Here is a 27,675-nt window from a genome sequence, read left to right on the forward strand (position 1 = left end):
TCGTTTCCGCCAAACGATGTCACTGTAAACGAGAAAAATAACGAAAGGAGGGTGAAGATCGAAAATTTGAATATTCTTTGGATTTATATTTTCATTATTTCTAAAATGTGTCATGTAAATTAATCAATGCCAATAATGTGATCGATAAGGAATATATTATTTGCCGTAATGTACGGCTGAAACTCTTGGGATTTAGGTGTGAAAATGGGTTGGAAAGATTAAAATTTTTTGTAAGCAACAAGTAAAAAAAAATAAAATCTGCAAGATGACAGAGAAGAAGGAAACTAAGGAGGACGACAGTAGTGTCAGGGTGGCGTTGAGGTATTAACTAATTGTATAATAAGTTTAATTTTATAACTGTTAATTTTTTGTTGACATCCTATTCACAAAAAATGATTCATAAGAATGCATGATAAGTAGTGTTTCAAATAGAGTAAAAATGTATGGGAAAGCAAAATTGAGTTCATGCTGAAACATTAATCCCTTCTAGGATTTTGTGAAAAATGTAGTATAGCATTTTTCTGAATTTAATGTGTTGCAAATCAATGCCGACAGAATCCCTGAAAATGATTACACATACATGGGGGTACCTTCATGACCAATAACGTTAAAAATTCTTGCCAAATGACATTAAAGGTATATGACGATAAAATACACTATCTTTTTGACGATAAAAACATTGAATGATATAGATGAATCACGTTATTTTTTTCTCTCCAAAAATGACGGTAATGATAATTATTTGAGACCTCTGACAAATCACGATAAGGATATTTTGAAGAATTATGGTAAAATTTTAACCAATTTGACGCTAACGGTAGACGAAAATTACTGTTTGACGCCTGACGTTAAAGGGCATTGAGGTCGTAATACATCTTAGCGCCTAATAGAAATCTGCGCTGGCTGACCCAAGAATCTGGACTGCTTGAACTTTCTGATGTCAAACAACATGAACAACAATCACTTTCACATTGTGGCTTAAGATATTTGTATTATGATGTCCAGATTTTACATGAACTTTGTGTCATGTCCAGTAATGACGGACAAATAGCTACATTGTATAAGGTACACCAGTGGCGAATTCAGAAATTTTCGTAAGTGGGGGCCCACTGACTGACTAAGAGGGGGTCGCTCCGGTTATTCTTTGCCTATATAATCAACAAAATTTTTCCTAGAAATGAGGGGCCCCCTCTAACTCTGACTCTGTACAATGTATAAATGGATATACAATGTATCTTCAAGTTAAATAATTGGTAAAACTTTTGACAAAATGATGTACATGTAAACAGTAATTTTTGTTACATGACGATAAAATAATGACTTTCTTTTAGAAGATAGGAAAATCAACTGACTTTGACAAATCTGGTTAATTATTTTCCAAAAAAACATTACATGTAAATATTAAAGGCAAGGATAGTAAATGAGACATCTAAAAAATCAGAAAATAAATGATGTTCTGACTAAGCACTAAAATTCTAACCAATTTAATGCTAAAGGTTGCCGAAAATGAACAGTTGACGCCTGATGCTAAACGGCCTACCCTCATAAATGTACATATACACAATGTACATGATGATCATGATGATATACATGATACACTGGTTTCATTCCTTAATAAGCCATGTGGTGTCAAGGGGGGTAATTTCATTAAAAAATTTCATTGAAAATTACATGGCCTGTTGGAACGCCACTTTTTTTCAGGAAATTAATGTGTATCATATACATGTAGTGCAATGTTAACCCCATGTCTTTAAAGAAAATAATGTCATCATGGTCATGATATTTTTCATTACCTGCACTGAACATACATTTTGTACATACACGTAAACATGATACATGTACATACATGTATACATGTAATATATACACATGTGTTGCAATATATTACATCCTACATCATGTACATGTACATGATGTATACTGTCTAGAAATAATGATATACCTGCATCAGTTTCATTATATATGCAAAAATAAACAATTTTGAAAATGGTGACTCCAGACTCCACATGGATTTTCATGAGACTACAAAGTACATGTACGTGTCCAGTACTCATGGACTCGCCCTACATGCCTTAGTGAGAACCCTGTGTTCAAAATGCAATTTCCAACCTGCAATCTTTTGAGACTATTACTTCAAATACTTGCATTCATCCTGTTCATAGGATTCATGAACATTTACTACATGTGTACATGTATTGATTTGAAGTTGAACATGTAATTTAAGCAATTGAAAAAAATAGTATTTAATGTTCCATGTAGGTGGTGCACTTTTTTTTGTTGACACTTGTTCAAACATAATTTTTGAAATTTTAAAATTCCATCATACTTTATAGTATATATATGATAAAATTTAAATATTTTATAAAAGGTGAATGAAAAAATAAATTACAGGTGTAGAGATATTGACATCAAAGGACTATCTCACCTGTGACAAATATACAAGGTTTCAGATGGTATACATGGTATAAATATATACTTGTACCATATCATATTTAACAAAGAAAGATGATACCATAACAAATCATCACGAAATTAGTAATAGATAAACAACGTTCATGTATAACATGTATAACATACATGGTTATGTGTATGTTGTAGGCTCTTATCATGCTATTACAACATTGTACATATTACATGTATATTTATCCTAATAAAAGTTTTGTTGGTAAACATGTACATGTTTTACATGGTTAAATTAATTAGGAAATAGGGATTTCAATGTTCCACCAATTTAAATGTTTCATGGAAAATTAAAAAAAAAAATGTTTTTGTATAAACATGATAAAAGTACAAATTTAGAATAACAAAAATTCAGAACTTCAAGGAAAATTTAGAATGGAAAGTCCTTTTTTCAAATAACAAAATCAAAAGCTCAAACACTTCAATCGAATGCAAAACAACTGTCATGACTGTCATCATGTGGTCATCATGGTCAAACATAAATTTAGGCATTTTTGAAACCACTAAAAATTTGTCCATCTTGCTACACATTTGACTGAATATTAGTCAGCAGAAATACTTTTTAAAAGCAAGTCCTACAAAAATGTACATGTACTACATGTAGTATTAACATGATTAACATGAACATTTCTAATGAAAATATTTTTTTTTCAATAATTTTTTGGCAAGGCAATAAAATGTATATAATATGTACACCATGGATATTCCATTTAGTTGTAACCCATATTAACTCTTCAGGGTCTACCATTGTCTTACAAAGTTCATGTACTGTACATCAATACATGTACATTGTACATCCCATACTTTCTATGAAATGAAGGCCAGCAGTTGACATTTTACAAATATATACATTATATAATTATTAATTAGAATATGAACAGTTAGGTACATATGTATTAACCTTTAAGCTTAAAGCTCATTTGCATATAATCTGCAATTCTGCACATCTGTGCAAGAAGTATTCAAATTGTTAAATGAAGCTTTTCATTTAACATCGCATTTTATGTATTATCCAACAGATGCATTATTTTTTATGCATATACATTGTATGTATGTACATTTTAGTACAAGTAAGAAACAGTAAAACTTCAATATTACAAAATGTAAATCATTGTTAAAAATAGGTTAATACAATGTCCTTAATGACAGGAATATTTAATGTTGTTATGAATATATATCTGAGTGATGAAATCATAAATAAGTGTAACTGGCAGTGGTCAGCCAGGATGGTCTGGACGTGTATAATTTTCCCATAGACATGAAATATTCTCACATGGCAGATGTTGAACACGTTGCTGGTGATTATACCTCTTAAGCACATCATATACACATGATAAGGGGCTTCATTTGCCCAGTGGTCTAAGAAGTTTAACTACATCACTTGTCGTTAACACTGAGGTTGCAAGTTCAAGTGCGGTACTTTACAGTCATGACAGGTGCAGTTGTCTCCAATTCTTAATGACTTATAATGATTGTCAATTTTATTACCAAAGGTTGTTAGTTTTCTCCGGGGCCGGCTTCCTCCAACAATAAAAATTGACCTCAATGCACGAAATAGCATAATAGTGTTAAAAGTGGTGTTAAATACCAATCAATCAATCATGTCAGATAAATTTAAGCAAAAATGCATGATTTTTTTCTTCATTAAATCATAAACATATTTTGTATAACAATGTGCAACATGCAATATCATGAATATAATGCATTGCCATTGATAACTAAATTAAAGGCACTGGACACCTTATTTAGATAACAATGATTATGACATGTATATGTATACATGTACATGTATATTTGTACAATTGTAAGTCTAACCCCTAAAGCTCTTCATCCTCTCGGAGAACATGTTGTATTTTCTTAGAATGGTAGTCAGCAGTTGGCATTTTACATAACACGCTCAGTTGCTTCATAATCTTAATTAATATACATGTACATGTATGCATGTAGATGCACAAGTTGTTTATAAATGCATTTTGCAGTTTAATTGTAAATAAAAATCTTAAGTCATTGACATTTGTACTGTTCCTTATATGCATATACAATCTATTTCTGTTTATATGCATCTGTTACAAAGGTATGAATTAAGTACACGTAACAGTGACTTAATATTATGTCATAAAATATCCTATCGAACATTCCATCACTGGAGATCTTGATTTAATCAATATTAACCTTATCTATAAATGGAAGTTCTTTCATAATTAGAGACCTGATTTCCCAGGCAGTTTGAAAATTGATTTTTTCCCCCGCTTGATTGTAAGAACATCAGGGTACAGGATGATGAGATTGAGAAGCAGGGACCCAGTGGCAGTAGTTTAGTTTCTCCCTTTTGTATTGTCATGGTAATTTATTTGTATGGACTTCTATTGATCATGACTATCCATAACATTGCATGAATGATGACCAACTGTTTTCCATTTTCAGTATTTACTGGGTACTCCTACCACCCTGCATTACAAACCACACGATAACTGTAACTTCTGGTGTTGGTTTGCCATATATATATATATGTGTGTTTTTTTCACATTTGATATAAAATTAGATAAAGTTTTTTTAAATATGGGGCAAAACTATTTGAACACCAATGCTTAAGCTGTCTGACAAATATCTTATTTCTTGATATTCAATTGCAGTCTTGAATCAGACACGAAATGATGCAATGTTATGTACGATCTACTGTTCTGTTCTGTTAATAGGGTCTTCTCTGTCTTTTGTGCATTGATTCACAAATTTAGTATTATTCCAAGATCTAGGCCTAGGGATCATATCTATGTTGCACTGCAGACACCCCAAAAAGTAAACAAAAACATTTATATTCATGGCGAAATTAGCAATTACATTTTAACTCATGAAATTGAAAATGCATTTATTTGTAATCTGTATGTTACATTTACAAAATGTATACATGTACATTAGTCTCTACAGTTGACCACAATCATGACTGCAGTAGGCAAACATTTTCTCCTGAAGACTTATGAATGACAAGGGTGCATGCATAAGTAGAAGGTACAATGAATCTAGTACAAAAAAAGAATGATTTTAAATTTTCTTTGCTGGTGTTTTCTTGAATCAATATAAGCACATTCATGACATTGTTAAAAGCAGACATATAAATAGTAGCTGGTGTCGTAGTTATGTTATCAATAATCTTAAAAGTACATTTAATTAGTCATCTTAAAAGGTTTTAAGACAAAATATATGTATTTAGTGCATATTTGAGTAATTAAGGACATGGGATCTTTAGATATATATATATATATATATATATATATATATTCAAAAATCTTATGCTTCTTTCTTGAATATAATCATGATAATTGAACTCATCATAGATACCAAGATTGAAATTTTGTATTGGCGCCAGACGTTTGTTTGTACAAAAGACTCATCAGCGACTTAAAAAAATATATTGTATGAATAAAAGGAAAGGTGGCATAGAGTACACTCAAATGACACAGTTTCTTAACAACACAATATGCAGAAAATTAATCTTGAGGTTGACAAATATCTTCTTGACAAAACTATCAACCATAGACATGATAGACTTAAAATTGGATAAAATTGAGAAAGGAAATGTGAAATGTGTCAAAGAGACAACAACATGGCCAAAATGCAGAAAACAGCCTAAGCCCACCAATTGGTCTTCAATACAGCGAGGAAATTCCTGTATGTTAACCACTATATTACTAGATGCCAATCAATTGCTGTCTCTTTGACTTCTATATCCTTAGCCTACATCTTCTGCATATTGCATGTATAAACTATTATATATAAATTCATTAATATTTTCAGAATCCGTCCCCAGTTGGCAAGATATGTTCCACTGTACTACCCGAGGACAACCAAGTACTCCTGGGTAAAGATAAAGCCTTTACATTTGACTACGTGTACGACCTTCCTACCAAACAAGATGCGATTTACAACTCATGTGTTAGAAATCTTATTGACGGGTAAGTGTCACTGAAGTAGTGGAATATGTTTTACAGCATGTGGTTTGTAGGTGATTGAAACTTTTTCATCAGGTACATAGAAATGCATTTTGAAAACATGTATTTTTAATTGTAACTCTGTACTGAAGGGATCTTTACCATGTGCAAATGTAGCTGTAAAACCTACACGTTAGACCACATAGCTTAATCTGTAGATCTATATAAACAAAGAAATGTTTTTAAAAAAATGTATAATTTGGTTGGGTTTGGGAACTGAAAGTTGTATACAGAATTGAGAATGGAAATGTGGAATGTGTCAAAGAGACAAAAAGCATCATATCACAGGAATCTGAGACAACTCTCCACCAGAAACCAAATGACACATAATTTCTCAACTATAAATTACTGTACAGCCTCCAACAATGAGGAATACCCACACCCCATGTCAGCAATAAAAGGCCCAAAATGACAATTTAAAACAATTCAACCGATAGAAAAAAGGACTGATTTATGTTAAAAAAAACAGTGATCAAAATACAAAATACAAATATGATATATGGACCATAATTTGGTATTCGGCCTTTGGTTTCTTTTTGTATCCCTTTTTATGAGTTCTAAAACATTAACTTTTATTCTGTGGGTTGTGTTGGTGTTAGAATTATAGTATTAATGGAACAATTGAGTTTTTCAAGAAAAAAATAATACATTTTGATTCACCGTTTACGTGACAGGAAACCACACAGGAAACCAATCTTTATTTTCTTTATTTTGCACAATATATTTCAAAAGACATAAATGAACACCATTACTAGTGTTACTTGCTTCATGTTAATATTTAAAATCTATTTTCAATGTTAAATTAAAGTTTTTTTTAAACGTGACAGGAAACCATAAGAAACCGAAAGCATTTTTTTAGTTTTATTTTATTGCAAAATCTGCTTAACATGCTTAAAATAATCTGAACAGTATACTTTTTCTTTAAATCCATCTTAAATGTAACAGTATTATAAAACTCCTAAATGTGTGCTTGTTTTGAAAACAATTAGTACAATTTATTCAGAAATTTCCATATTTTCTTCATTGATACAGGATACCATAATCGTTGTATCTTGATGTTTTAGCCAAAAAAATGTATTTATATTTGGTTTTGAAATTCCAGTTATATACAATTTATTCCAAATCATTGGCAATGTAAAATTCTTTAAATCCAGTAAAGAAAAAAACTTTTAATTTGTAATTAAAATCTTTAAAATAGGCACCATGTGATATTTGTGTCACCTGTACACCATCTACATGGTTTCCACATTTTAACCTACTTTAGTGGGCTAAAAGCAATAAAGTACTTCCTTTCAAGTCATGCATGGTAAAAGTTTACTTCTCCTTTGACAAGTTTATTGCGTTTCTGAAAAGTGTTTGCAGAACATGAATAAAAAAAAATAATTAAAAATTGTGACAAAGATATCAACTTTGTACATTCCAAGTGTAACGGTATATTAACATGTATTTTTTATTAAAATATCTTTATTCACCTAAAATATCCAGTTATATTTACTGCTGAAGCAAAATCAATCCAACGAGCATCGGCACAATGATAAAAGACGTAATGTCGATTGCATTTTCCAAGGACCCTTTACGTCGTTATCTGGAAACGAAGTGTGTTGTAATGTCTGTCAAATCTGAAATCGATTTTGTCAAGTCATTGGGCATTTATTTTCACACAAGATCGTATGTAACATTATGCACATAGGAAAAATAATAGACCCCCGGCGCAATCTCTTTAAAAGTTGTATTTTCCTTTTTTAAACAAGACGAAACAAGTCTACAGATTATGTTTGCTTACATCCCGTTGGAAACAAAAACAATGTTTAGACCTAGTATTTCATATATCCGGCCGTAAGGGCGTGATCACATGTTAGTCACATGTTTCATGTATGACCGGAAATGATTAGAACTTAACGACAAAAACAATTTTAATAAAAAAAAAAGGAAATAACTGGACTTCTGTTTCGTTTGAAATGTAACGCATAACGATAACATCATTTTCTAACTTAATTATTACGAAGAACAAAACAAGAATGAAAATCATCTCTGATTTACCTGTTTGAACATCGCGCGAGAGTTCATATTTGCATATTGTTATAAAGAATTCTATTACAACAAAGCAGATTACATCATCTTAAATTTGCATTACGAAATTGGAAACCAAAGTAACGCTAGTGTTCTTACACCTGCTACAGAAATACTTATAGTTCTCGGCATTTTCTTCTGACTATTCTTATTGGTCGATGTTCTTTATTATTTGAAAGCAAAAGTTATGAATTTGCCGGTGACGATTATCTATAAATCAGTCAGCGTTATGCACTTCGGAAGCGAAAAGTAACGCGAGAAAGGACACAAAAATACGGTCGTATAATCTTTGAAATTTGTTAATTTCAATTTTTTTTCTAGGGAAGAGTAGCATACACTTGTATGTTGATAAAAATAAAGGCATCTTTAGATGTAGTTACAACTTTTCTTACAGTAATACACATTTTTATCACTTTTCTATCGTTATAGGAAACGAGCCCAATAGCAAATTATGGTCCATATACAGGAACAAAGGACAACCACCAAACTTCAGGCCTCTGAATTGGTCAGGCACATACAGAATGTGGTAGGGTTAAACATGCACACATCTGAGAGTACTCAAAGTTAATGACAGCTTAAGTTCAAAACCAATAACAACTAATAAAAAAATCATGTATCAAAGACCAAAGTATCATTTAGTACACATCCAATGGATTTAGTGTAAAACGTCATTAATAGTCATGGTCTTCTTTTTAGATGGAAATGGTGGTTTATACAACATGTACAAGGGCTTGGTACATCATGGCATTGTGGAAAATATGGAATCCAGAGGGATCAAACATGTACATGTCTACTGTGTAGATAATATACTTGTCAAGATGGCTGATCCTGTATTTATAGGATTCTGTATGGCTAAAGGGGTTAGATGTGGAGCTAAGGTACATCTAAAGACAATCATGAACAAGATTTAAATTCTGAATATTTGTAGTTTTTAATTTTGAAAATATTATTCTAGATGTCTTGTTAATTTTGATTGAATTTTAAAAGAAGAAATAAAATAAAGGATGGAGAAATACCAAGAAAGCAAGAAAACAGCTTGAATCAAAGAAAACTTGACAATATATCATGATCAAAAGACAAATCAGTCCACAAAACACTACATGAATGATAGTAAACTTGAGGATACAAACCTAGTCAAATTATTGGGATGAATTAAACTTGTTATTAAAGGAAAGAAAACAATATAGATCCATGTATTATATTTTGGTCCTCCAATAAATCATATCAAAATCATAGCAGTATATTATCTACTTTTTCTGTTACGATTCTCCCTTACTTCTGTAAATTCAGAAATTATTGCGTGCATTTATTATTGCGATTTTTCAAAAATGGACAAGAATGCAAGTTTAATAAATTTGATTTCAGAACAATCTATGTTTGAATCTATGTTTTATTTATTAAAATGCTAGTTCTTATTATTGCGACACTCACCAAGTCACATTATTCGCATTAATGAGAACCTCGCAATAATTTTTGAATTTACAGTATTCATAAAATAAAAGTGCTGATAGGTATTTTGAAATGTTTATCACAAGTATAAGTTCTGTTAATTTGTATCTTTCAGGCAGTAGAGAAGACTGTACCAACAGAAGCTGTAGGGGTGGTGTGTAAAGTAGAGGGGAATTACCAGGTGGTAGAATATAGTGAAATAACACTTAAAACTGCAGAGAAAAGAAACCAAGATGGCCGACTTACTTTTAATGCAGGAAATATATGCAATCATTACTTCCAGTTAGATTTTCTAAAACATGTGTCAGCGTGAGTTGCATTTTAGAGTGTCACATGTAAATTCAATGTACCATTTTAAAAGAGATGTTTTTTTGTATGATTGGAACTTTTGTTTTTTAGTCATTTGATTAGTGAAAGGACCAAGGTGGAGATAAGAGTTCAGATAAAGCTTTTGTAAATAAATATAAAGAATGATTATCATGATTATAATACACTGGAGATTTAATCATTTGGAATATTTATTTGTTTTATTGTTATGGAAATCAAAACATTTATGGTGCCAATTTTATGAACTAGATGAACAATTTGATAAATTTAAAAGGTCCCCTCAGTGATGTTCAAGATCAAATATTTGAGTTCAAAAACTTAAACATTGTTTGAAGAGCTGATGAAACTAAAAAGGACCTAAACCAATGCCAAATTTGGGCTAGCAATAAGATCTATGTATGATTTAAAGAGATTTCTCTAATTCTTACACGATTTATCCTTTTCCTGACATGTTGATTGTTTTTATTTAATCAATGTGTGGTTCGTTTCATCTCAGTATTTTATTGGTCTAAATTCGATTATGATGTCAAATTTTCATGTATTCCTCTAAATTTCCTATTGTGACAGCATGAAAAAAGGGGACTATGCCTGATGACATCACATAGAATGAACACATCTTTTTGCAGAACTTTTGAAAAGAGGGAATAAGTTTGTCTGCATATTGTTTAAAAATCATTAGAGAAACTGATTCCACAACAAATCTTGTGTAATACGATATTTATCCACTTTCAATAATTAAATTTTTAATTTTCAAAACGCTCAGCAAGTCTTTGGTTTTAAATTTGAAAATTTTACTGTCCTGAGTGGATAAGTATGGTATTACACTTGATGCAGTGGTAGAATCTATATATATAGAAGACATAATTGATATAGACTATTTTCATGATTTCATTCTTATACTATATTTGATGAACACAATATGTTTCTGAAGTAACCTAAACTTCTTAGTATGCAAAAGGAGGTGTGTTGTTTATCTAAATGAGACAGCAACCCAGCAACATGAACATCATGAGTAACTAAAAGAGGGACGAAAGATACCAAAGGGACAGTCAAACTCATAAATCTAAAACAAACTGACAACGCCATGGCTTAAAATGAAAAAAGACAAACAGAAAAACAATAGCACACACGACACAACATAGAAAACTAAAGAATAAACAACACGAACCCCACCAAAAACCAGGGGTGATCTCAGGTGCTCCGGAAGGGTAAGCAGATCCTGCTCCACATGTGGCACCCGTCGTGTTGCTTATGTGATTACAAATCCGGTAAATAGTCTAATTCGGTAGGTCACATTCATGAAAGGGAAGGGGATTGTAGTTACGACGTAAGGAACATATCCATTATCATTTGTGAAACGGTTATTCCATAACGGTCAACCAACTTGTGATGGCGTCCGTAAAATTTACGAAGGGATGATTTCAACTTCACCATTTGAAACTCTTGGTTTAATAGCTTCCTTGTGAGCAGTAACCCTCTATCAAGAAAATCATGATAGGAAATGCAAGCACGGGAATATCGTATCAATTGGGAGATATATACCTCGTATGCAGGTGCTGCTGGAATGTTGCTACTTAGAAATGGAAAGTTCACAATTGGAAAGCTGAAATCATCTCTTTTGTCGTAAAGTTTTGTTTTCAACCGACCCTCATTGTCAATTTCTAGATGTAAGTCAAGATATGAAGCCGACTTAACTGTATCTGTAGTATCCTTTATCTCCAATTCGATGGGATAGATCCTTTATCTCCAATTCGATGGGATAGATCCTTTATCTCCAATTTGATGGAATAGATGATAGATAAAAGTCGTCTTCAGTTCAGCATATTTTGTAAATAATAGAAAGATGTCATAAAAAACATGACAAGCTAGAAATAATCCTTGATTAATAACGGTTTTTAAGCAGGCATAAAGGTCTGTTTTATTTTACTGTACAAAGAAGTAATATCATCTTGTTTTCGTATTTCACATGTATAATAATAATTATTATTCCCTTAGCCAAGCACAAGAGGAACAGCTAGCACACCATGTTGCTAAAAAGAAGATTCCATATGTTGGAGAGAATCTAGAGACAATCAAACCAACTTCACCCAATGGAATCAAAATGGAGAAATTTGTATTTGATGTTTTCCACTTTGCCAGGTACAGATAAAAAATAAATAAATTATTTATAAAAAATTGAGAATGGAAACAAGGAATATGTAAAAGAGACAACAACTCAACCAAAGAGCAAAAAACAGCTTACTGCTATCAATGGGTCTTCAAGACAAGAAGTCATTCCCTTGACCCAGAGGCGGGCTTTATCTGGCCCCTAAACATATTGTATACCGGCTCAGAGAAAATGGATGTCACACTAAACTCCAAAACATATAAATGAACTAAAAAATCATACAAGACAAAAAAGACAAGAAAATCCTAACTTATATATATACAGTACCATTCAAAAATATCGATTCGATTTCGTTTTTTTCCGATTTCCGTGTTTCTCGGAATCACACCGAGTACCGCGGATTTCACTCCTAAAATCCTCCAAAGATTCTCTCCCAACACCGTGTGGCTGTTAATTAGTTTATTGCCCATCGGAAGTACTAAAAATTCACGACGCGTGACAACATAATCGGATTACCCAGATAATTTACCTATGAACATTTAATCGATCTAGGTTGCACAGGTGTGCTTTAAAATCACGGTATTAAAATTGAAAATGTTTTCCTTTCTTTGGTAGATAAAGATGTGACAATATCATTTAGAATAAGATAATTATTATCTTATATGTTTTTGTCCTATGCCATTATCTTTGAAATAAAACGTACATACGAAAAAGTATGAAGAAAATACTTGTTATTTTGTGTTTCAGAAACTGTAAAATGACAACTCTGTTGAACAAAGGAAATAACTTCAAGTGATATTGATAGCGCTCGCCATTTTCGCATTTTACAGAACGGTTTCAAATTGGCGAAAGTATTTATATCAATTTCGTCATTTAAATTTGGAAAGTGTAAAACTATTTTCACTTTAAAGTACTATATTTCTACCGGTCTTCATGTGTTTGACAAGTTTATGACGCTCAATCAGTATACGTTTACAATAGATGTTAAAAGTTGTGATGATAAGTAATCCGCTTATCGCTACCCGATAGGTCACTAATCCTTTAATTAATATCAAACCTCAAAATTGCCCATCATAATATTCTATTCCAGTTAAATCAGTCATCATTTTATTTTCAAAATTTCCCAAACGCCTACAAATTGGCAGTTCTTTATCGTATTATTGTCATTTGAATACAATTGATCACAATTATTCACCCCGGACAATCTCCATCATAATTTCAATATTTCATCAACCGTAATTTATATTATTGACCATGGACATATAACTAATGTTCAGGCTACTTCCTTTTTTGAAAGATAAAACATTAACATTCAAATAGTTAAAGATGTGTTCTCGTTTATTCGGATAAGAATTATATTTTTCCGATTAATCAATTGTAAAAGGACCTTCTGGAGCCTCAATACGATTGCACATAAATGTCATTCTGCAACTTTAGAAACCTTGAATGGACTTTCCCACGGTCGGCTAGAAAGGTCACCTGAGTTTACTAGTACGCGATATTCCCCCCCCCCCCTTTAAAAAACTCGTGCTGTTGATAACATTGATGTTAACTATTTTTAGCATTTAACATTGTAAACAATGGTTAAGTAAGTCAAGTTCAAGTTCAACCCAAACTGTTGATAACTGAGATGTGTATCGTGGAATTGTCTTCGCACGGCAAATAATTGTTTTTAAAATCTTTTGTTTAAAATACACAAATTTACATTCATTGTGCGAAAGTTAATATTATACGAAGACGAATTAATGCAGCTGTAGAAGTATTCCTGTTGTAACCGAAATGTATTATTATCCTACTGTACTGCCAACAAATCGTAAAACGAAAATGCCGTAATTATCAAGCATAACGAATGGTGAATAATATTTTCCTTTTTACTTGAATAAACAAAACTTTCAAACACGTAATTTTATAATTTTCTTTCAACTGCTCAGATTAATTTAGCGAAAGTTTCCGGTTATTTTTACACAAGTATGTTCATTTCGTAAATAAAATATTAATTTACTGGTGAAGACATCGTCAAAATTAAGTAGTTTTCATTTTTTATAAAACTTAAATACAATTGAAAGAATTAACAACAACATTTTGCTTTTAAATCTTTTATTCATTCCAGCAATTAGATAATCGTAAAAAGAAAATGCCGTAGATTTACACAATTATCACGGGGCTATTATTTTGCCTAATGAATGGTGAATACATTTTCCTTTTTACTTGCATATATAAAACTTTTAGACATATAATTTTTAAATAAAGACTTTAACTTTGAAGTAGAATATTTGGTTTTTCACATATTCCGCTATATTTTATAATCATTTTTTTTTTAAAGCAAGTACATTAAGGTTAAGATATTTTTAGATGGGCTAACAAAAAATACGAAAATATTTTGACTTTAGTTTTTATTACCACAAATGAAATTTAATTAGTATAAAAGACATTTAAAATTATACACCTGTTTGACACTAAAACTGGTACAGTAGACCGGAAATATAATTCTTTTTTACTTCAACCTTTACCTGTCAGGTAATCCAATTACCCATTCAGTCTTGTGCCGGTAGAGATCAAAGTAGGATAAGGGCAATTAATTCCTCGGTGTAGAGAGTGAGCTCGTTATCACAATAAACATTTACCTGATTTTGGGAGGAATATCGGAGTTTTTCGGAGTGGCTCCGACATTTTCCTCGGTGTAGGGTGTGGGAGAGTTGGTCCTCTTGAAGGGTACTGTAGGACAAGCCCAAAAATGTGGTGGGGTTAAACATGTTTTGTAAGATCTCAACCTTCCCCCTATACATGAACCTCTATTAAGCTTAGAGTAAACAAACACAAGCAAAAAATACATTTTTAATATTAGTTTTATTGTGTATGATACAAGTATTGCTAAATTACCTTCATATGGTTTGCTCAAGGTTAATGTATAATGAGCTAGATATATGGAAAGTATAAACTTAAATAAGTTTTAAGGAGGACAGCCTCAGACTTATGGCAGACTTTGATTTATTAACAGTTTTATTTAAAAAAAATAAAAAGGGGGGATCATTTGTTATTTAGATCACTGAATAGCTTTCAACAATGAGGGGGACTAATAACTGTAAATCTTCATAAACTTTAAAGATAGTTGTGTCTTTGGATCAAAAGAACATCAGCTTCCTCCACCAATAAAAACTTGGTTCTTGTTATAATAAATAGGAGTAAAATTCAATTAAGTGATCCTGGTTTTAAAGGAATTCAAGATACATATTCTAGCTCTAACTTTTATTTAATAAAAAAAATGTTCAATGTTCCCATGATACAAAACTCATTCAAACATTTCTTCTTTCTCTTTTTCATTTGTGAATTTGTGGGTGTGTTTGTATGAATGTGATGTTTTATGCATGATTATGTTTACCTGCATATCATTTACATACTCCATCCTTTATCATTATTTCTTCCTCTTTTTTCATGAATTTCACTCCCTAAATTCCTTCAAATTATTAACATCTGCATGTTTACACTTTTTGAATGTTATTTCCTTTGTATGGGTTGTTGGATTTTTTTAATTTTTCATTTGACACTGGTGGTTTTCTTGATGCATGTTTATTTGTTTATCCTTATATTTATGCAACTAATTTTTACCTGAAACCTGTTTATTTGTTTATCCTTATGGTGTCATAACAATATTTCCTTGCACATGTTTATTTATTAACCCTTATGGTTATATGACGTAACTTTTCCTTGTACATATTTATTTGTTTGTCAATATTGTGTATATGCATGCCTATTATCCTGAATGTGGTTGTGTTTGTGGTCTTTTGGTTAAATGAGACAGGAATTTTGCTGTATGGGAAGTTCTAAGAGAGGATGAGTTCTCTCCCTTGAAGAATGCCAACACTGAACCTAAAGACACGCCCACTACAGCTCGTCATGCTCTACTTGACATGCACAGAAGATTTGTATTGGGAGCTGGAGGAAAGTTTGTTCACAGTGATGGAACAGAAATTCCAGATATTCAGAGGTAACTTTGATATGTTTGATAAACATTTTGTAACTGAATTAGGTTTTCCATGGACAAGATCTATAAATGTAGTTTTAGTCACTATTGAAAGAGAGTCTAGAGTTGACAGGAAAGTGAATAATGGTCCAATACTGCAAAAAAAAGAAAAGAGAATAATGTGATGCTAAAACTTGCATAGAAACTTTTTTGGCTTAGGTTTTTGGATCAAATACATTCTTGCTCAGAAAGATAACTTTGAATAAAACCTTTAAAAGTGAGGTACACATACTCATTGCAATGTCTGAAACAATACACCAACAACACTAATAATTGAAAAGACTATTTATCATGTCACTTAAGTTATAAAAAGCATCCAGCAAGTAGTCAACAGAAAAACAACCTTACAACTGTGTTGATCTCTTAGAAAAAGGTCTGATATATATATATATGTCAGACTGTATATGGCCATGTGGACTTTATGATAGTGACATTTTTGTTCTTTATAAATCAACAAACACGAATATCTATATCCCATTATGGATTTCTATTTCTCTAATTCTATGGAAATTTATCCCTTTCCGAACCCATTGTATAAAAAAAATAATCAATGTGTGCTTGCGGATGATCTCAAAAGATCATTGGATGATTAAAGGGTCATAAACTTTTTAGCTAACTGGATGAATCAAAATATGCTAACAGGTGTTTATGAAATTGACAACTTCATGGAATGTGAAAGGCACTCGAGGGGGATTTTCGTTTAACAAAAGAAGAAAATTCATTTTTTATACGACCGCAAAAATTGAAAATTTTTTGGTCGTATATTGGTATCACGTTGGCGTCTTCGTCTGCGTCGTCGTCGTCCGAATACTTTTTGTTTTCGCACTCTAACCTTAGAAAAAGTAAATATAAATCTATGAAAACTTAACATAAGGTTTATGAACACAAAAGGAAGGTTGGGATTGATTTTGGGAGTTTCGGTCCCATAATTTTACGAATTAGGGGCCAAAAAGGGCCCAAATAAGCATTTTCTTGGTTTTCGCACTATAACTTTAGTTTTAGTAAAAAGAAAATCTATGAAATTTTGACACAAGGTTTATGACCACAAAAGGAAGGTTGGGATTGATTTTGGGAGTTTTAGTTCAAACAGTTTAGGAATTAGGGGCCAAAAAAGGGCCCAAATAAGCATTATTATTGGTTTTCGCACAATAACTTTAGTATAAGTAAATAGAAATCTATGAAATTTAAACACAAGGTTTATGACCACTTAAGGAAGGTTAGGTTTGATTTTGGGAGTTTTGGTCCCAACAGTTTAGGAATAAGGGGCCCAAAGGGTCCAAAATTGAATAATTGGGGTTCTTTGATATGCTGAATCTAACTGTGTATGTAGATTCTTAATTTTTGGTCCTGTTTTCATATTGGTCTACATTAAGGTCCAAAGGGTCCAAATTAAACTTAGTTTGATTTTAACAAAAATTGAATCCTTGGGGTTCTTTGATATGCTGAATCTAAAAATGTACTTAGATTCTTGATTATTGGCCCAGTTTTCAAGTTGGTCCAAATCGGGGTTTGATCAAAAATTGAATAATTGGGGTTCTTTGATATGCCAAATCTAACTGTATGTAGATTCTTAATTTTTAGTCCCGTTTTCAAATTGGTCTACATGTACTTAGATTTTTTATTATGGGCCCAGTTTTCAAATTGGTTCAAATCAGGATCCAAAATTATTATATTAAGTATTGTGCAATAGCAAGAAAATTTTCAATTGCACAGTATTCAGCAATAGCAAGAAATCTTCAATTGCTCAGTATTGTCCAATAGCAAGAAATCTTCAATTGCACAGTATTGTGCAATAGCAAATATTTTTAATTGCACAGTATTGCACAATAGCAAGAAATATCTAATTGCACAATATTGTGCAATAGCAAGAAATTTTCAATTGATTGGAGTTATCTTTCTTTGTCCAGAATAGTAGTTGAATCAACTTAAATCATTGTTTTATACAATATACAATGTATATTCACTTTTACTACCAACTGATAAATTAAAACAATCTTTACCATTCAGTGATAACAAGCACCTTTTGTTACATTTTAATATTTTATGCTGTATTTAAATGAGTAGTTACTGTTGCAAACTCCATTAGGAATTTGAATTGAGATCAGTTTTGGAAAAAGGGAAAGGGGGATGTGAAAAAAATGGGGGGAGGGGTTAAATTTTTCTCATTTCAGATTTCATAAATAAAAAAAATAATTCTTCAAACATTTTTTTGAGAGGATTAATATTCAACAGCATAGTAAATTGCTCAAAGGCAAAAAAAATATTTTAAGTTCATTAGACCACATTCATCCTGTGTCTGAAACCTATGCTGTGTCAACTATTTAATCACAATCCAAATTTAGAGCTGAATCCAGCTTGAATGTTGTGTCCATACTTGCACCAACCATTTAGGATTCAACCTCTGCGGTCTTATAAAGCTGCGCCCTGCGGAGCATCTGGTTAATCATTAGAGAAACAGATTCTTTCATATAGTTACTCGTGGATTATCGGATATATCCAATCTCGATAGTTAAATTATAAATTTTATAGTCCTAGCCAAGTCTCTGACTTTAAAATTGATAATTTAACTATCTCGATTGGATAAATCTGATAATCCACTGGTATCAATGTAAGAATCTATATTTCTCTAATTCTTAAACAATTTATCCCTTTCTGCACCCATTGTATAAACAAAATTTAATCAACGTGTGGTTCGTTTGATCTCAATTCTTCATTGGTTAAAATCCGATCACGACTTCGAATTTTCTTGCTTTCCTCTGAAATTCCTATTGTGACGGCATGAAAAAAGACGACCATGTCCGATGACATCAGATAGAAGGAACACATCTTTTTGCAGATCATTCGAAAAGAAGGAATAAGTTTGCCTGTATAATGCTAGAAAATCATTGGAGAAACAGATTCCACCACCAAATCTCGTGTAATATGATATTTATCCACTCTCTACAGTTAAATTTGAAAATTTTGAAAATTTAACTGTCTCGAGTGGATAAATATCGTAGTACACTCAATGCAGTGGTAGAATCTATATATCTCTGAAATATAAAGCATGAATACCCAAATAAAAATTCACAAATACCCTAATTATATCCCTTACACTGAAAACAATGTTTGATTTGCATGTGTTTTCCTATGATGTAACATTGCTTTCTTATATCCCAGCACTATATGTTTTTGACTGAATGTTATTAAATGTTAGCATCTAGCATCACTTGTGGTGCATCTGTTTATGGTGTTTAAGTCAGGTCATGGTTACAATTTCAAATTTGATGACCTCTCTTGTGATATGCATATGATATAGTATAATACAAACATTCTTCTTTGACCCTGCTTCTTCAATCCATTAAACTTAGATATAGATTAATTTATACAATGTAACTTGACTTATCTGACACACAGGGGGACCAAAAAAAAATGTCAGATTAAGCAGGGTGTCTGAATGCTCAGTTTTTTTTCTTCAAGGATAGGCATATTATGGGACAAAGAAAATGTGTCCGTTAAAGCAGGAATTTGGAATACTCCGGGGTTGGATTAGGCAGGTTACACTGTATCTTAAAAAATTATAAAGATTAATGCAAGGCCAGATATTTTTTTTTTAACCCACATACCAATACACATTTGTAATAATGGGGCAGAAGTGAGAACTTAAAACATTTGTGATTGTCATGTTCAAAATCTATAATTGATAAATAATTAATGCTAGAATAATTTTCTTCAATTAAATGCTGAAAGATAAATGTTATGCTGCTTTGTCCCTTTCTTAAGCTGATACAATGCAGGTGACATCCAACATTGATTTTTATACGACCGCAAAATTTGAAAAAATTTTCGTCGTATATTGCTATCACGTTGGCGTCGTCGTCTGCGTCGTCGTCGTCGTCGTCGTCGTCCGAATACTTTTAGTTTTCGCACTCTAACTTTAGTAAAAGTGAATAGAAATTTATGAAATTTTAACACAAGGTTTATGACCACAAAAGGAAGGTTGGGATTGATTTTGGGAGTTTTGGTCCCAACATTTTAGGAATTAGGGGCCAAAAAGGGCCCAAATAAGCATTTTCTTGGTTTTCGCACTATAACTTTAGTTGAAGTTAATAGAAATCTATGAAATTTTGACACAAGGTTTATGACCACAAAAGAAAGGTTGGGAATGATTTTGGGAGTTTTGGTTCCAACAGTTTAGAAATTAGGGGCCAAAAAAGGGCCCAAATAAGCATTATTCTTGGTTTTTGCACAATAACTTTAGTTTAAGTAAATAGAAATCAATGAAATTTAAACACAATGTTTATGACCACAAAAGGAAGGTTGGTATTGATTTTAGGAGTTTTGGTCCCAACAGTTTAGGAATAAAGGGCCCAAAGGGTCCAAAATTAAACTTTGTTTGATTTCATCAAAAATTGAATAATTTGGGTTCTTTGATATGCCGAATCTAACTGTGTATGTAGATTCTGAATTTTTGGTTCTGTTTTCAAATTGGTCTACATTAAGGTCCAAAGGGTCCAAAATTAAACTTAGTTTGATTTTAACAAAAATTGAATCCTTGGGGTTCTTTGATATGCTGAATCTAAAAATGTACTTAGATTTTTTATTATTGGCCCAGTTTTCAAGTTGGTCCAAATCGGGGTTCAAAATTAAACTTTGTTTGATTTCATCAAAAATTGAATAATTGGGGTTCTTTGATATGCCAAATCTAACTGTGTATGTAGATTCTTAATTTTTGGTCCCGTTTTAAAATTGGTCTACATTAAAGTCCAAAGGGTCCAAAATTAAACTAATTTTGATTTTAACAAAAATTGAATTCTTGGGCCTCTTTGATATGCTGAATCTAAACATGTACTTAGATTTTTGATTATGGGCCCAGTTTTCAAGTTGGTCCAAATCAGGATCCAAAATTATTATATTAAGTATTGTGCAATAGCAAGAAATTTTCAATTGCACAGTATTCAGCAATAGCAAGAAATCTTCAATTGTACAGTATTGTGCAATAGAAAGAAATCTTCAATTGCACAGTATAGTAGTTGAATCAACTTAAATCATTGTTTTATACAATATACAATGTATTCACTTTTACTACCAACTGATAGATTAAAACAATCTTTACCATTCAGTAAAAACAAGCACTTTTTTTTACATTTTAATATTTTATGATGTATTTAAATGAGTAATTATTGTTGCAAACTTAATTAGAAATTTGAATTGAGATCAGTTTTGAAATAAGGGAAAGGGGGATGTGAAAAAAAAATTGGGGGGTCAATTTTTTTCATTTCAGATTTCATAAATAAAAAGAAAATTTCTTCAAACATTTTTTTGAGAGGATTATTATTCAACAGCATAGTGAATTGTTCAAAGGCAAACATATTTTTTTAAGTTCATTAGACCACATTCATTCTGTGTCAGAAACCTATGCTGTGTCAACTATTTAATCACAATCCAAATTTAGAGCTGAATCCGGCTTGAATGTTGTGTCCATACTTGCCCCAACCGTTCAGGGTTCAACCTCTGCGGTCGTATAAAGCTGCTCCCTGCGGAGCATCTGGTTTCATTTGTTACAAACTTTAGAATAAAGAGGAACTTATACTTGAAGCTTCTGTTTTCTGGGGAGATATTTTAGCATGAATTTGGTATATTTGAATTAAAATCATTAAATTTCAGTACATGTACTGGAAAATAAATAATATTACAAATGATATTTCCTGGAAGCCATACATATCATTCCTACATGTTCAGTCTATGGTTTTGAGTATTTTTTTATAATCAATAACTCAATTTTACTTACATTGAATTGATAAAACTTGAACAGAAGCTTTTCCAGGAACAATATAGTGACTATCAAGAGCTTTTCCATTTTGAAATATTTTTTTATAAATTTTTATTGATAGGGCTTGTGAAACTTAGGGAAAATAATTATAAATGCAAACAGATATCTATTTTCTGCAAATTACCGTCAACTTTCACATTTTTATTGTGAATAATTCATTAATTTCTGCCTCTACAAAGCTACAACTGTATTGTATAAGCTTAAAAGTTCCTTGTATATGACCTTGTTGATTTTTGTTGTTTTACAGGGCATGTTGTAATTTCATTGTTTTTTGCATGAGTTATCTGCCCTTTGTTTATGATAATCTGTATCTGCATGTTTTAACACATCAATGTTGTCTACTTTATCTTCAGCGCTAACAAAGAAAAGGGCAGTGGAGACAAGTAAGTATATAAAGGTCAATGACCAGGTTCATATATAATGTTATGCTCATGTATAGATATATTTAAAATAAATCTGGGTCAAAAACTTTATTTTTTCATTAAAATGTAATAAATTCTGCTATTTTTGAAGAACAAATTTGAATTATACTACTGTTGGTGAATTTTAATGAGTGTGTATGTATTGAACATATAGTAAGTAGCCTTTATAGTTATTTCTTGGTGGCAAAAGTGGGATAACTCTATTTTTTAATATAAAGTGTTTGCTAGCATCATATGGGCCTCCTGGGTTAAAGTCATAAAACTTTGCTCAGTGCTCGGAGCACAAAAAATGCTCGTAACATGAAATCCAGCATTTTGATTGGTTGATTTTGGAGTATGAGTACAAAAAACTGAATTGAAAGTTTTATGACTTCAAGACCAGGTTGTTTATTGAAATTTTTTAACCACTGCATTTTTCAAATTAAACATAATTTACCATTTTTGTAACCACAAAATATTTTCTAATCAATTTACCTGTTTAATCTTACTATTTCAAAATGTTCAATTGAACTGCTTTTGAAATACAGTGTATCTTTAAGTCAAACAGCCATGTAGGGGTTATTTTACATTTATTACATTGGTTGCAATGAATTACATTGATTTCCCAGTTAGATAAAAACCAATAATTTCACATGTGAAATAAACGGGGTTATTTCACTCTCTGACGTCATACAACAATAGGCGTTGTCAAGACGTCGATAACGTCGGATCAAAACAAATTGTCAATGTGTAGGAAAAAGATATAGTTCCTTACATTTTCCACATTAATTTCATAAAAAAAGCCATTTGCCAATGTAATAAAAAGAATAACTACTCGCCGTATTTGAATATCAAAAATAAGACAACTTGTGACCGAACGCCGCTATGGATTAAACTTGTGCTGCGCACTCGTTTAATCCATGCGTCGTTCGGTCACGCGTTGTCTTATTTTTTATATTCAAATACGGCGATTAGTTATACTATAATTATTTCCTGTTCATGAGGGAGATATGAAGATTTGTTCACCCAAGAACATTCATATTTCACGAGGGCTTTGCCCAAGGGAAATATGATTTTTCGAGGATGAAAAAATCTTCATATCTTTAAGCCAAGGGAAATGATTTTTTTATTTCACTGTCTATACTTTTTTTTTTACTTCTGAACATAAGATATTAGTTTACATTATTGTTTTCTTATCTGTTTTTTATAACTACTCACACCATACACAATGGTAATTAGCACGATTAAAAGTAATAATTGTTCGTTTATTTCTGTTTTTAGATCTGAAACAGTTTTTAAAAACGAAATTACTTTACTATCTTTAAAAAAAATTGATCAAAAGGTATTAAAACATTAACTGTGGATAATATCGCTCAAGGCAATCCGGACGTTCAGAGGGGAAGATGAAACTCAGAAGGGAATATGAAGTTTTGTTCGATATCACATGGAATAGTTTCAACCAATCGAATGTTGATTTCGCTATCAAAATCAACATGCAGTGGAATAATATACATTTATTTCCCATGCAGGAGGGAGATATGAAGATTTGTTCACCTAAGAATATTCATATTCCACTGACTATGCTTTGTTTACTTTCAATTCATTTATTTTTTTTCCTTTTCACTTGTTTTTTATGCGAAAGGAAACATGACATATCCATTTATAAACAGTATGGGTGAAAATTGAACTATTAGTCTTCTTGTTTTATTGTCTGAAATAGATTTAAACATGATATTGATGTTTGCTAGAAGAATAAGAAGTTTAAAACTTTATGCACATTAACCATGCGTAATGTCGCACGATGTAATCCCGACATTTCAGAGGGGAATATGATTCTCAGAATTGAATATGAAGATTTGTTCAATGACAAGTGGGATAGTCTCATCCAATCAAATACAGTTTAAACTATCAATATGTATTAACAGTGGAATAAATGAGGATTATTTTATCTATGTGTAATCTGTGGATTTGTTCTTATTTGCAAATCTTATTTTTGAGGAATTCATGGGTTATGATGATGATAGATGAACATTAAATGTTCTGAAACTTTTAACTGCTATCAAAACTATGATAGCAAGTTTTTAATGCTACCTGTAATTATATATTTTCATCAATCAAAAGTTAATGAATCCACTGAACTGTATATCTCTAACTTTTTTCTGCATGAATTACTGGTAGTGTATAATTATTGTTCTTGTTTTTTCAGTCAAAAGGATGCTGATGAGGAAAATGGTATTGTCTGTGAAATCTCTCCATTAGTATCTTATGCTGGTGAGGTATGTACTATTACAACCAGGTCAAAATGACTTTGTACTATCAAAAGTTTACCAGAAGGAGATTTAGGGGGCAGGGATCAGGAGACCTTTTGTTGGAACAATTGGGTTGATAATATAGGGAATCACTAAAGCATGACTGGATCAGGCCCCCTTTTAGGAAGTTGGTGCATCCACTCTTTTGGAAATGTCTGATTCTGCCATTGTTTATGGGCATAGCTAATTAACACTCACTCTGCAATGACAATGTTTTTACCTTACTTATCTGTACTGCTTTGAGAGTAAATAATTATGAATACTGTAAATTCAGAAATTATTAAGAGTTTTTTTATTGAGACGATTAATGCAACTGGGTTAGTATCGCAATAATAAGAACATCCATTTGGATATCCCATGCAAATTTTTCTGTAATCCTGACTGTTTGCATAAGCAATAATTAATGTAGCATTTTTTGTTCTTTCTTAAAAAGTCTCAATTAATCCACGCAATAATGTCTGAATTTACAGTAAAAAGAGATATATACTGATTATACATCAATGAAACAGCAACCCGACAGCACACATAATAATCAACATAAGATTACAATATTCTTTGCGCAAACAATATTTTAATTCAATTGTTACTGTTTTTCTTATGCTTAGATATACATGACTGTTTCAATCCCAATAAGACATAAGTTGCATGTCAAACTGTGCTGAAGTTTCAGATATTTTGTAAATAGCACAAGATATTATTTTTTTTACAGGGTTTAGAAGATCTGGTAAAAGGAAAGAGTTTTGTTTCTCCATTGTACCTAGAACAAGGGCCTAGTTACGAGAAACCAGTGGTCAGACAAGGAGAAAGAAGCTAATGTAAACATTCATTTAGTGTGGGCAGCTACTTAATTAATATTAATAACTAGGTTGGAAGGGAAGCTTTCTGTGATCTGGGACAATCATATGGTTTTATTTTCATCGGACTACACAAAAGTGTATTTGTGGTGGAGTTTTGTTAATGAATTTTATATTTACACACCTATTACGCATATTTATTATAAAGCATTTTTTTTTTTTTTACTTTTTCACTGGCTTGATTTACTTTGTAGAATAGGGAAAGAAACGTTTTGTATTCATATCACAGTGAAAACCCAGTTTTTCATGATGCCATAAAATTTGCCCCTGCAGATTCTCAATGAATTCTGATGTGTCATGAATGAAGTTACCTAAATACCTTTAGATTTTATGACATTAGATTTTATGACTGTATATTTAAAAATGGTGCACATAAACTCAAAATGTAGATACCAGGATTGAAATTTCATCTGCAGTGATACTTGAATCAAAGAAGTGTAAAAAAGACAAATAAAGTATGAAGTTCAAGAATTACATGAATAGTGAAAAACTGTCTTTTTTCTCATCTTTACATTTGATTGCTATATGTATGTTATTAAATTTAAGTAAATTTCAGTATTGAGTACATAAGTTAAAATAAGCAAAAAATTGAAAAACAGGTTAATTGGTGCATAAAGTTAATTTGTGTGTCAAGTATTTTTTTAATTATTTGGTGTTTATGGTAATATTGTTATGTCTGTTATATATTTTTTTTAATTTTTGTTACTCATTTTAAAATGAAGAGTTGAAATAGTTTTCAAATTTTTTTTGTTATTGTCATTATCATGTTAAATAGCTAAATGGAAATAAAATAAAAATTTTGATTTACATTTTTATTGCCATAGATATATGCCATCCTCTTTGTCAAGTGGTGTTTGGGACATATGTATAATTTAACCTTTAATCAAAATAAATTACAATTCTTGAAAAATATATAAAAACTGAATGAATGGTTAGTTTTCTACATTTGAATCTCAGAGCTTAACATTAAAATATTACAATTAAGAATAAGATGACTATATATAGTACTTTACTTGTAAGGTTGTAGAAGAAGTCAATAATTAGGAAAAGTCTGCAAACTTGTATATAGTAAAAGAGGTTATAAGGACCTGGTTTTTAGCTTACATGGCCAAATTAAACCTCACTTGGCCACAATCATTATTGGGGAATTTAGTTTTAAAAATGTGTCCGATGATCCAGCCCGCCAAACAAGATGGCTGACATGGCTTAACATGGAACATAGGGGTACAATGCAGATTTTGGCTTATATCTCTGAAACAAAAGCATTTAGAACAAATCTTACAGGGGTGGGGGAGGAGATGTTGAACAGGTTAAGATCTATCTGCTATGAAATTGTCAGAAGAATCAGACAACCCTTTGTGGGTTGCTGTCCCTAAATTTGTAATTTTAAGGAAATTTTTCAGTGTTAGGTTATTATCTTGAATATTATTATAGATAGAGATAAACTGTCAACAGCAGTTATGTTCAGCAAATATGTCAACATGACCAAAGTTTTCAATTGACATCTGAAGGAGTAATTGCCCTTTATAGTAAATTTTTAACAATTTTTCGTAAATTTTTGTTAACTTTTCGAAAGATCTTTCTTCTCTAAAGCTACAGACACAAATTCAACCAAACTTGGCAACAGTCGCATGATCTAACAAGCATGATGGCTGATAAAGGAATATCATTTAATAGTTATATAAAAGTAATTCTACTTATCCTCGGGGGTAAAATTAAAATTTATTTATTTTATAAAAAGATAAAAATTCCTACTTTGATTCTTTAAGTTAAATACAGATCCCTTGTATATGGCAAAATGATGGGTCATAGAGTCTGTTTAGACAGGGTTCGGTGATTTTCCAGCTTATAACAAAGCTTGCATACTTTTCCTTTATAA

The 27,675-nt window shown here is 31.4% G+C and overlaps 2 protein-coding genes across 2 annotated transcripts in view; both read left to right on the forward strand.

Moving 5' to 3' along the window:
- The window catches only part of LOC139481922 (kinesin-like protein KIF21A), a 275,709-nt gene continuing 248,034 nt past the window's right edge, over window positions 1-27,675 (forward strand). Inside the window, exons 1-2 of the mRNA XM_071265486.1 lie at window positions 1-321; window positions 6,253-6,410. The gene's annotated coding sequence lies outside the window, so the exon portion shown is untranslated. The remainder of the gene's footprint in view (window positions 322-6,252; window positions 6,411-27,675) is intronic.
- LOC139483285 (UDP-N-acetylhexosamine pyrophosphorylase-like) lies at window positions 266-25,901 on the forward strand. The gene is made up of 9 exons (XM_071267314.1): window positions 266-321; window positions 6,253-6,410; window positions 9,213-9,394; window positions 10,081-10,274; window positions 12,288-12,431; window positions 16,199-16,384; window positions 22,586-22,615; window positions 24,840-24,909; window positions 25,652-25,901. Exons 1-9 carry the CDS (start codon window positions 266-268, stop codon window positions 25,754-25,756), a joined length of 1,125 nt encoding a protein of 374 aa, XP_071123415.1. The 3' UTR covers window positions 25,757-25,901.

The sequence above is a fragment of the Mytilus edulis genome, chromosome 7, assembly GCF_963676685.1.
Source record: "Mytilus edulis chromosome 7, xbMytEdul2.2, whole genome shotgun sequence".
NCBI lineage: Eukaryota > Metazoa > Mollusca > Bivalvia > Mytilida > Mytilidae > Mytilus > Mytilus edulis.